At 52.6% G+C, this 12,218-nt stretch overlaps 1 protein-coding gene across 2 annotated transcripts in view; it reads right to left on the bottom strand.

Annotated features, from left to right (window-relative positions):
• RAB11FIP4 (RAB11 family interacting protein 4) overlaps positions 1–12,218 on the bottom strand; it is a 140,359-nt gene that overhangs the window by 3,993 nt on the left and 124,148 nt on the right. For both annotated transcript variants that reach the window (XM_032163052.2, XM_032163053.2), the window contains 9 exons: positions 10,092–10,318; positions 6,629–6,823; positions 5,945–6,079; positions 5,599–5,634; positions 5,001–5,100; positions 4,616–4,719; positions 3,372–3,512; positions 681–762; positions 61–198 (listed from right to left, as the gene is read on the bottom strand). In XM_032163052.2, the coding sequence (XP_032018943.1) occupies positions 61–198; positions 681–762; positions 3,372–3,512; positions 4,616–4,719; positions 5,001–5,100; positions 5,599–5,634; positions 5,945–6,079; positions 6,629–6,823; positions 10,092–10,318 (1,158 nt within the window). The remainder of the gene's footprint in view (positions 1–60; positions 199–680; positions 763–3,371; positions 3,513–4,615; positions 4,720–5,000; positions 5,101–5,598; positions 5,635–5,944; positions 6,080–6,628; positions 6,824–10,091; positions 10,319–12,218) is intronic.

Genomic DNA, 12,218 nt, shown 5'->3' with positions numbered 1-12,218 from the left:
CAGGTTGGCAGGACCAGGGACGCTGGAAGGAGCCCTGGTGCCTGCTGGCCTGGGACCTACCTCCTGCGTCGCCTCCCGCTCCTTCTGGAACTCGAGGCGGTTCTGCCGCAGCTTGTCCATCATGCGCTTGTACAGGTCCATCTCATCTTTGAGCCGCAGGCTGGTGTCCTCCAGACGGTCAGACATGCGCTGCCGCTCCTGGAGCAGGGAGACCCGATCAGGGGAGGAGAGTTCCCAGAGAGGGGCTCACCATGCCCAGGGGTGTCCCTGGAGTCTGGTCAGCCATCTTCACGAGGCAGATGCACAGTGAAACCAGCTCCCCCAGACGGAGCCCTGAGTCATGGCTTACAGAAATGGCCAGAGCCCCGATCATTCTAGAAACACAACTAAAAACCTCAGGCCTCTGAAGTCCTTCAACGATGCTAGATGCAACCTGAATTGAAGGTGTTAGCCCAAATAGAAGCTAACCTCTTTCTAAAACTAATTTTTCTCCATTGTAGAAAGTAATAAATACATTTGCTGTAGAAAACTTGGAAAATCAGAAATACAGAAACACAAGTTGCTATTCACTTTTTTTGCATTTCTTAGGGGGTGGGGCATTTGTTTAGAATTTCAGAAGCAATAAACTAAAGGCTCCCGATGGCCAGCCCTGCCCCTCCAAGCCTGGACCTGCTGCTCACCTCATCCAGTTTCTCTGCTTGAGACTTGAGTCGACTCACTGTTGTTCTAAGCTCTGTATTTTCTTCCTCCAACTGCTGCACCCTGGCAAAGGGAGAAAGACAAATCTCAGAAACCTGGAATGGAGACTATCTGATAAGCGCCTGCCAATCTGCAGTGATTCTCTGCTTCCTCCAAGAGGAAAGATACCAGAAACCAACTGAGAGAAAGAATATGATTATTATGTCAAAGACAATTTAGCTGTGAGCTTCCTATCAGCCAAAGCAAAATAGTAAGGACATTAAATTATCATTCTTATTTTCTTTTTCTTTTTTTTTTTTTTTTTTTTTTTGAGACAGAGTCCTGCTCTGTTGCCCACGCTGGAGTGAGGCAGCACAATCTCAGCTCTGCCACCTCTGCCTCCTTCAGCGATTCTCGTGCCTCAGCCTCCTGAATAGCTGGGATTAGAGGCATGCACCAGCACGCCTAGCTAATTTTTGTATTTTTAGTAGAGACGGGTTTTGCCATGTTGGCCAGGCTGGTCTCAAAACTTTTGGCCTCATGTGATCCGCCCACCTTGGCCTCCCAAAGTGTTGGGATTACAAGAGTGAGCCACCACACGTGGCCTTTATTTTTCCAATAAGTGGAAACATTCATTAGAGAGTAGGAACGCAGATTCTTTTTGCATGTATCCTTCAGATCCTCAAACAACGTGGGGATGTTTTTCTGCTAGATGGAGAAACAGTCTTCTTGTGGCTTCTGTGACTGGGCCCTCCTGTTAGACTCTGTAATTTGAAGGCAGTGATCATATTGGCTTTTCATTCTCCGCCAACAGCATCTCATCCAGGGCTCTTCTCTGAGCGCTCACTGCACCTGCCTCTGATGACCAGAGGCATGGGTTCTGACAGTAATAATCCTGTGTTAGCGTTCACACAGGAATTTCACAAAGGGAATCCTAAAGGGATTCCACAAGAAGACAGAGCCTGGGTGTTCAGGTCAGTTTTTTGTTTGTTTGTCTGTTTTGCGACAGAGTCTCAGTGGCATGATCTCACTCACTGCAACCTTTGCCTCCCGGGTTCAAGCGATTCTCCTGCCTCAGCCTCCCGAGCAGCTGGGACTACAGGCATGCACCACCACGCCTGGCTAATTTTTGTATTTTTAGTAGAGATGGGGTTTCACCATGTTGGCCAGGATGGTCTCCATCTCCTGACCTCATGATCCACCTGCCTCGGCCTCTCAAAGTTCTGGGATTATAGGCGTGAGCCACTGTGCCCAGCCTCAGGTCGGTTTTAAATGGTTCGAGAATAGGTGCAGGTGAGTTGGGCTGTCGGTGGCACCAGAACTGAGCAGGGTCACTTCTGGCACCGATTCCTGCAGAGCATCCCGTTCTCGACCTACCACCTCCCCATCACATCCTCTTTCCTGGAAGGATGGCTTCTGGGCCTCCACTGCCCTCTGGGCTCCAGAGAGGAATTCAGCCTCACCACCAGCAGGTGGCCCCAAGCGGGTGGAAGTGGTAGGGAACCAAGCATACAGCAGGACTCTGGGAACACCACTCAGATATTTTACATGAATGACGCCCCCCGGAGCTGTGTGAGGGGCACATGTTAGGAGGTAGTTCCCGAGGGCTGGCTTTCTGCGCTTTGTCCTGTGGCCCAGGTTCACACTGTCTTTTACCACCTCCCGTATCCCAGCCACCTCTCTTGGGCCAGCTGCCAGAGGCGGGCTGAGCGAGAGCAGTCGCCCTTAACTAGGCACCAGCCTCCAGAAACAGATGCAAAACGGCAGCTTCTAGAACAGAGTCAAAATGTAAAATGAACCCCTTGGGGGTAACTTAGCAAAGCAGGTCTCAGACACTGTGGAGTTGGGAAGTCTCCTCACCAAACTGCACAGGGGCAGGGACACAGGGGCAGGGAGGTACCTGCCTGAGAGCCCAACTCCCAGTCATTTGCTCAGCAGCCCACCAGCCGCCAGGTGGGGCTCGGCAACTCTGGGAAGCCTCAGCATGGAGACTGGGGCCTCAGGGGGCCTGAGGAGTGCCAGGGCAGCTGTCCTCTCTGCCAGAAGCCCAGGTGGCCTCCTCGGCCTTGGTCAAGGGCCACAAAGGGGCTTCATCACAGAGGCATCATCATAGCCCTCACCCGTGGGGAGGGTCTGGACCTACATCTGCTCACCCACCCACACAGCTGCTCTGTGGGGCACACAGGGAGGTGACCCAGTATGTCCAAGGCCATGGAGCTAATGGGAGACCAACCCAGATCCCTGGCCCCAGGCTGCTCCTTGTCCCGCCTGCCTCACGTTCCAATGACGAAGCCACAGGTACACGCAAGGCACAGGAGCCAGGTTTTCCATTTACCTTGGCCCTGGGGATCCGGCTCAGTCCACCAGGGGTCAGGGGAGAACCTGACAGCAGGGGGCGCTCCAGGCCTGCATGTGAGACCCAGCCCAGGCCCTTTTCTGGTTGACAGACATTTGTGTAGTTTGCATTACCAAATGTGAGCCAGGCTCCTAGGAACATTCTTCAGCGACTTCCTGAAGAGCATGCCTCTTGTGTTTCTCGTGGTATTAAAGTGGAACTGTTACTACTGGGAAGGCTCAAGAGGCTGCCCCTCAGCCTCAGATTCCCATCTATAAAATGGGGATAGTGCCTATCCCACAGGGCTGCCCCAGGACAGGGGGTCCCTCTGAGGGAGGGGGCTCGGTGGAGGGCCCACCTGGCATTGAGCAGCTCCACCTCAGTAGCCTTCTCCCTCTCCAGCTTGCTGTAGGCCTCGCGGTGGCGCCGCGCCTCCTCCTCCAGCGCCTGCTCTGCCGTGGTCTCCTGATCCTTCACCATCTCCTCCAGCTCATGCACCCTGAGGACAGCGCAAGGGGCAAGCTCTTGGGGCCTGCACCATTTCACCCCAACCCAGGCTGTGGCATGGGGGGCCCTGGGCCCCAAGACCCTGAGTCACTGGCATGCCCACTGAGGGCATGTGGGCCAGTAGCTTTCAGAGAGATGAACAGGGACACCGCACATCTAGAGGGGGTGTCGGTCACACATGCCATGGAGGAGCAGGCCTGGCAGTCAGAAGGTGGGGCGCTCAGGGCAGCACAGGGAGGGACCCCCCCACCAGTCCCTGCAGCCACACCTGGCCGGAACCACCTCAGGCCTCAACGCTTCTTTTTGTGCTATTCCTTCCCAACCACCCCTCTGATTAATAATTCAGCTCATTGGGCACTTTGACTCCCAAAATAGGCACATCCTGGCTGGTGGCCTGAAGTCTGCCCCAGACCTGGGACAGGGCCAGGGGCACGTAGATGTGAGCACCCCAGTGACAGCCTGGTTGGTATTTCGGTCTGGGATATGTCTCACTGGCAACAGCCCCTCCACCAGGCTGACCTTCTAGGGTATACAAAAGGGCCCATCTTTGGGCCCTGTGACAAGTTGGAGGACTGGACCCCTGGCCAGGGTATGTCCCCCAAGGGTCATGCCATCTGGTGAGGACAACTAAACCCTGAATCCACCACTGCAGACAGTGGACCTCTTGTCTGCAGTGGACCTGCAGGCTCAGGGGACCTCCATCAGCAGCAGTGCTGGACCCTTCCCACCGCCCACCTCACACTGGCCTGTCCCCTGCAGAGCTTGTCCCTAGGAAGGGACGTCAGGCTCCCGTCACTGTATGAGTGAGAGACAGTGGATCCCCACTCCCATCTTGGACCAGCCCTGTGGCTGCAGACCTCAGGGGGTGGAATCCATCGGGCCTAGAGCCAAGGTCAAGCTCCAACCTGTCTCCCTGTCCCGAAGGTCCTGTCCTGGGCACATGTGGGCAGGGCCATGTGACAAGAGGCTGATGCGTCACAGACCCTCAGAGCTGCAAAGGCGTGAGGCTGCCTCCTCCTGGAGGTCTCAGCAAGATGGACCCCCCTTTGTTCCCCAGCGTCACAGCCAAGCCCCCAGCACCGCTGCCTGCTTGACCTGTGCACCAGCTGTGTGTTCTCTTGCTTCAGCTTGCTCTTCAGGTCCCCATTGGTCAGGCTGTCATTCTCCAGCTCTGTCACCTTCTTTTCCAGGAAGCTTACCTGCAGCAGGGGGCCGGGGTGGGGTGGAGAAGACCTCCTGAGGCCACAGAACCGAGAACCTCGACGCTGTGAGGTTCATGAACAGGACCTCCAAACCACCATGTATCCGAGAACAGTCATGTGTGGGGTGGGGGGTGGGGAACACGTGACCAGGGCCACCTACCCCCAATTCCTGGGCAGGTACAGGGTCTCCCAAGTCCCCAGGCAGTAGCCTGAGTGCACCCCACCTCCCCTGGGAGCAGGCATGCATTCAATCCCTTCTCCAGCCACCCAGGGCCCACCTTCTCTGTGATGTCATTGTCGCAGGAGTCAATGCTGTCCCGGAACAGGTCTTCGGTGCTGCCATTGCTGCTGCTGAAGTTGCTGCTGTGCATGAGCTGCCTGCGGGGGTGGGAGGAGGGTGTCTGGCTGCAGGGGCCTTCCAGAGACAGGGGCCTACTCACGCTACTGGCTAGGCGAGCATCCAGTACCCCAGGGGGTCTGCCCCTTTAAGGAGGCTGCCCTCACTCAGCCTGAGAGGGAAAATGTTGCCAAACCCAGAGGATCACCCCGCCCAGAGGATGGCAAATGGGCTGTACAGACCCCCGGGGTCCCCTGGCAGACACAGCCAATGATGCACAGCTTCTCCTGCAGCCTCAGAGCCCTCTTCACACCAGCATGCTGGCCTGACAAGGGGTGGGGAGAGAGCAGGGAGGAGCTGGCCCCTCTTTTTCAGAAGTGACGCTGCCCTGGCTGCACTGCCCTGGGATGGCCTCGTTCCCCTCTGCTCACTCAGCCATATGCGGGCACCAGCTGAGTCCGGGCTGCTGGCAGGGAGCCCCGGCCAGCGGGCAGCATGGGGACAGCACTCAATTTGCCCTCCCTCGAGGCAGGCCTTACCGTCCAAAGGCCGTGCTGGAGATCTTTCGGTTGGGGCTAGGGAGAGAAAGGAAACAGTCATGAACAGAGGGGCTCTAGCCCACTCCCTTACTCTGTCCCAGCTGTAAGACACCAAAGTGCAGGACAAGTCTCTTCCCTCCCACTGAAAGGAATTCACTAGTCAGCCTGGTCCTGAGAAGAAACAGCCTGATTTCCTGTGGCAGAAAAAGCCCCTGGATCAACCCTCCTGAGAGCTCTCACCTGCCCAGAGAGCAGCGGTCGCCATGCCCGTAGCTTCTCCCTCCAGGCCCTGCCCTGGCCCCCCCCCCCCCCCGCCCCCCACCCCCCAGCTGGGCCTGGGCCTCACCTGTTGGCCTTCAGGTTTTTCAGTCGGGCTTCCAAGTCATTGAGCAGGTTGATTTTCTTGCAGCATTGAGAGCAGTAAACATCTAGCAATTCACTGTTGTACACGTGCCGCATTTTCCTAGGCGTCTGCCCTGCACTGATTCATGAGGCAAAGGAATCACCACCTTAACTGCTGTCCAGTCTGGTGCCCTATGCCACCCTGCTGAGCTGACTTTACTTGAGTCCCCAGTACCTTTGAACCTTGTTACGGGGGAGGGGCAGGGAGTGGAAATATAGCAACAGATCATCCCTTCTCCAACACGCTCAAAGAGAAGCCAGTGATGCATTTAACAGCTAAGGCAAACTGCGAGCTCATTTCAGAGAAAGTGGTGACTCAGGTGGGTGAGAAGGGATCACAGAGGGTCACTTGGAAGGACCCTTCGACACTGAGGTTCTAGGACACAAGACGACACAGAGCCCCGTGGCCCCCCGTGTGCAGCCTCCTAGGTCAGTTAATTCAGGGGGACCTCCTGACCCCTAATCAGGGTGCAAAGGTAGCAACCCCAAGCCCCAGGAGCAGAACTCAAGTAGCTGAGGACAAAGGAAAAGGGCCAGCTCAGGACTCGCACCCCCCCACCCCCTAGGATGTGCTTAGATTGTTTTTGCAACTTTTGACCCCAAATGACATCCCAGACCAAGGGGCCACCTGGAAGACACCGAAGACCCCAGGTCCGAGTAGACGTTGGTCCTGGTCTCATCATCGGGGCAAGGGCTGCTGGGGGCACAGTCCACATCGTCACCCTCCCCATAGTCTTCAAACTGCTCCTCATTGCTGATAAGCGAGGTGGTGGAGTGTGTAGAAAGGTCTGAGGTCGTCATGGATGGAGTGTGGACCAGGGACCTGAGGGTCCGAGAGCACCCAAGTCAGAGGAAGACGCATGGGTCCCCAGCCACAGCCCGTGGTGACTAGGCATTTCCCTTTAATTGGCACTACCGATTAAGTTTGTACCTTTTGGCCTTACCAAGTACACTTCAGGGACCCTATCTAAAGGGAAACATCTCACTACAGAAACCGTTTCTACAGTTCAAACCAATTCTACCCATGCTACCCCAGAGGAGCAAAACACTGCTTACAATCTAATTGTCTAGCTACAGCTAGATCAAATTATAATTATTAAATTATAATGTTAGTAAATTATTAAATTGTGGAATATCAAATAGTGGTTGAAAGGTTTGTTAAAACATTTGGAGTAGTGGCAGGTGCAGTGGCTTACGCAGGTAATCCCAGCACTTTGGGAGCCCGAGACAGGTGGATCATGAGGTCAGGAGATCGAGACCATCCTGGCTAACATGGTGAAACCCCAACTCTACTAAAAATACAAAAAATTAGCTGGGGGTGGTGGCGGGCGCCTGTAGTCGCAGCTACTCAGGAGGCTGAGGGAGGAGGATGGCGTGAACCCGGCAGGTGGAGCTTGCAGTGAGCCAAGACCGCACCACTGCACTCCAGCCTGGGCAACAGAGGGAGACTCCGTCTCAAAAACAAAAACAAAAACAAAAACAAAACAAACAAAAAAACATTTGGAGTAGCTGCCCTGCCTCTGTAGTAGCCATTGTTTTATTCTTTTATTTCCTTAATAAACTTGCTTTCACTTTAAGGAGAGGAAAAGAAAAAAAACATTAGGAGTAATACAGAAAATGAATATAAATGGATCTAAAATTTTAGATACTGTAAGACTGAGCATGGTCATCCCTTGGTATCCAAGAGAGATTTGTTCTAGGACCCCCTGTGCACACCAAAATCTGAGGATGCTCGAGTCCCAGATATGAAATGGCATAGTATTCACATACAACCTATGCATACCCTCCTGTATACTCGAAATCATCCCTAGATTACTTATCATACCTAATGCAATGTAAATGCTTTGTAAATAGTTGTTATACTGTGTTGTTTTTTAAGTTTGTCTTTTTTTTTTTTTGGAGACAGAGTCTTGCTTTGTCACCTGGCTGGAGTGCAGTGGTGCAACCTCTGCCTTCCAGGTTCTAGTGATTCACCTGCCTCAGCCTCCTGAGTAGCTGGGAGTAGCCTCCTGCCACCATGCACAGCTAATTTTGTATTTTTAGTAGAGATGGGGTTTTTACCATGTTGGCCAGGCTGGTCTCAAACTCCTGGCCTCAGGTGATCTGCCCGCCTCAGCCTCCCAGAATGCTGGGATTACACGGCTGCTCCCAGAGCGCAGCATGGCCCCTCTTCTCCATCCACAGCCCCAAAGGGCCCCACCAAGAACGTCAGGACTCTGAGAATCACTTGAGTTTGAGAAATCCTGCATTGAGATGTACTAGGTTGAACCACATGAAATTACCTTTTTTTTGAAGATGGAAATGATTAAAAGTGTCAATTTCATGTGGTTCAACCAACATGGGAACTCCTCTCTTCCCTCTCCAAATCCCTGCAGCAGTCGTAACCATCACCTTCTGGTAAGGGGCTGCCATTTGCAATCTCCTCGGCTTCCTCAGCCACAATGGTGGCAGCTTCCCACCACCCCACAGCACAGTATCCCTCGAGAGACTTGGTGAGGGCTGAGATGGAAGGGACTCCTTTCTGCCAACACCAAAGTTAAAGGTGAAACTGCTTCACTGGGAAGTCACTTAGGTCTTAATACTGTTTTTAAATAACATTTCTGATTATGGGAGTACATGCTCAATATAGAAAATATAGCAGAGTAGATGGGAGGTAATTAAAATGATCAATTGCCCGGGTGCAGTGGCTCACGCCTATAATCCCAGCACTTTGGGAGGCCGAGGCAGGTGGATCACGAGGTCAGGAGATCGAGACCATCCTGGCCAACATGGTGAAACCCCGTCTCTACTAAAAACACAAAAAATTAGCCAGGCGTGGTGGCGGGCACCTATAGTCCCAGCTACTTGGGAGGCTGAGGCAGGAGAATGGCGTGAACCCAGGAGGTGGAGATTGCAGTGAGCTGAGATTGCGCCACTGCACTCCAGCCTGGGCGACAGAGCGAGATTCCATCTCAAAAAAAAAAAAAAAGACAAAAATTAGCTGGACATGGTGGCACGCGCCTGTAGTCCCAGCTACTCGGGAGGCTGAGGCAGGAGAATCGCTTGAACCCGGGAGGCGGAGGTTGCAGTGAGCTGAGATCATGCCACTGCACTCCAGCCTGGTGACAGAGTGAGAGTCTGTCTCAAAAAATAAATAAATAAATAAAAATCATCCCACCATACAGAAATAACTGCTTAATTTCCCAGATTAATTTTTTTCTAGGCATTTCCTAACATATATGTCTGTGTTTTGTTTTTTGGTTTTTTTAGAGATGGGGTCTTGCTATGTTGCTCAGGCTGGAGTGCAGTGGCTATTCACAGGTGTGATCCCACTACTGATCAGCACTTGAGTTTTGACCTGCTCTGTTTCTGACCTGGGCCAGTTCATCCCTCCTTAGGCAACCTAGTGGTGACCCATTCCCGGGAGGACACCATACTGATGCTGAACTTAGTGCAGACATCCGATCGGCATAGTACACTAGAGCCCAGAAGTCCTGGGCTTAAGTGATCCTCCTGCCTCAGCCTCCCAAGTATGTGGGACTACAGGCACATGCCACTTGCCTGGCATATGTTTGTGTTTTTAACAAAGCTGATCTCATGGACATCTTTGTAACCTTCCTTTTTTTTTTTTTGAGACAGGGTCTTGATCTGTTGCCAGGCTGGAGTGCAGTGATGTGATCATAGTTCACTGCAACCTTAAACTCCTGGGCTCAAGCGATCCTCCTGCCTCAGCCTCCCAAAGTCCTGGGGTTATAGGTGTGAGCCACCATGCCTGGCCACAGCCTGCTTTTCAAAACTAATTGAGATCATATATCTCATATTATTAACTAGTCATTTAAAACTTGACTTTGCCTGCAGGACTAGGACTGAAAATAAAGTAAAATTAAATTTAAAAACTTGACTTTGCACAGCTGCCTAAAATTCCAAAACTGTCCCTTACTGTTAAGCATTTAGTCTGCTTAGAATCTTTTGCTATTCAGAATACCCATGACACTAATGCCTCTGATACAAATTTTGAGAATGTTTCACATTTTCTTCCTGGAGACACATTCCAAGAACCACATTTCTGGGCTGACAGGGCAAATATTGAGCTTCAGGCGGTTTTAACTCACTTGTCCTCTGGCAGAAACAGGCCCCCAAGTCCCCCGTCCTTCTCGGCAGGACTCCCGACGGACCCCTCCAGGCTCTGAGTGCTCTCCATGGGGCTGTCCGTGTACAACTCCTGGGGGCCCTCAGGTGGCGCCAGCGTCATAGCCTCCTCCTCGTCCTCGGGAAAAAAGCCAGGCTCCCTGGGGATGAGCTCGCCATCAGCAAAGGTGGGGCCTGTGACCTCGCTGCCCTGGGAAAGACAGAGCAGAGACAAGATCAGTGAGGCCAGCTTTCCGGGGCTCAGTGTTCCAATCAGACCACAAGGGCATCAGCCAGGCCAAAACAGCAGGACTGGGCACAGGAGGCCCAGACCCCAAACCCTAAGTGTGGGAACACCTGGCAGATGATTAGTCCCAGGGACCTCTCATACTGGCTGACTCATGAGCATCTAATGAGGAGCCGGAATTCCCAGGAACAGCCATCCACGAAGAAGGGCCACAGTCAGGCCCGCCACTTCATTCAGGGCACCCTGGTTGGCACATCAGAGCCCCCACTGAGGCAGAATAGGGTCTGGAGGCAGGGAACATAAGGCTGATTCACACTGACTTCCTAGAGCTAAATCAGAAGGAAAACCCCAATTTTCCGAGCTCAAGTAGCTACTCCCTTTGCATCCCCACCACCCCCCCACGCACCACCCCCTCGCCCCGCAACATTTTCTGCCTGGCAGATGAAAAACTGAGAGTATCTCTGATTGGTCCCCTCCTGCAACCAATCAGGCTGGTCACAGGCTAAGTTTTAATTTGCATAGGAATATAACTTTGTAACTTCACTTTAGTCTCTGATTGGTTGCTTTCTGATTGCTTTCTGCAACCAATCCGATGTTTGCATAGGGTGTAACTTTGTAACTTCACTTCGGTCTCTGATTCGTCCCCTCCTGCAACCAATCAAACTGACTGTGGGCCACTACTTCATTTACATAGGGTGTACACCAAGTAACCAATGGGAAACCTCTAGATGGTATTTAAACCCCAGAAAATTCTGCAACCAGGTTCTTGATCCCCTATGCTTGGGTCTGCTCCCATCCTGTGGAGTGTACTTTTGTTTTCAATAAATCTCTAGGCGCGGTGGCTCACGCCTGTAATCCCAGCACTTTGGGAGGCCAAGGCGAGCGGATCACGAGGTCAGGAGACCGAGACCACCCTGGCTAACGTGGTGAAACCCCGTCTCTACTAAAAATACGAAAATTGGCTGGGCGAGGTGGCACATGCCTGTAGGCCCAGCTACTCGGGAGGCTGAGGCAGGAGAATGGCATGAACCCGGGAGGTGGAGCTTGCAGTGAGCTGAGATAGCGCCACTGCAGTTCAGCCTGCGTGACAGAGCAAGACTGAGTCTCAAAAAATAAAATAAAATAAAATAAATCTCTGTTTTTGTTGCTTCATTCTTTCCTTGTTTTGTGCATTTTGTTCAATTTTTGTTCAAGACGCTAAGAACCTAGACACCCTCCACTGGTAACACCACCACAAAAGTCTGTCAGAGGAAGCCAAACGGCTTCGAGAAGGCTTCTTGGTGCACAGTGTAAGGGCACAGTCACACTGAACAGCTTTTAGGACCAACAAGCCTGATCTAGTACAGTTTGCTGCCACATGGTACAGTGAAAGCTGCACAACTTGGGATCCACCCTACATGACTCTGGGCACATCATGGAACACCTCTGAACCTCAGTTGTCTTCTGTAAATCAGGAATGGCGACGGAATCTTACAGGATCACTGTGCCGATTAAATGAGGTATTTCACATTAGCATCTAACACACAGTAGGACCTCAATGAATAAACCCCGGCCAGAAGATGTGATGCCTAGCCCAGGAGGCAACTGCCTGTCTGGGCCCTGCCACAGCCTTGCTGGGAGCAAGAACGCCAGGGCTCACTCCTGAGCGTTGCTTGTGCTGGGTCTGGGGCCCAGCACAATGACGGTGTGTGATAAAGACATGCTGGCACCTTTTGTTAAATCATCAGATAGAAGAGCTTTGGCCTGGTTCAGAGTTGACCCTAGACTGAGGGGCAGCTCTCTGTAAATCACTTACTGGGGCCACTTCACCTCTGAGGAGGCAGGTACTTCTCAGGTGGCACCGCTTCTACCTGACCCATTGGAG

Source organism: Hylobates moloch, unplaced genomic scaffold, assembly GCF_009828535.3.
Source record: "Hylobates moloch isolate HMO894 unplaced genomic scaffold, HMol_V3 SCAFFOLD_10, whole genome shotgun sequence".
NCBI classification, from domain to species: domain Eukaryota; kingdom Metazoa; phylum Chordata; class Mammalia; order Primates; family Hylobatidae; genus Hylobates; species Hylobates moloch.
The sequence above is the reverse complement of the archived record's forward strand: the minus strand, read 5'-3'. Positions and strand labels throughout refer to the sequence as shown.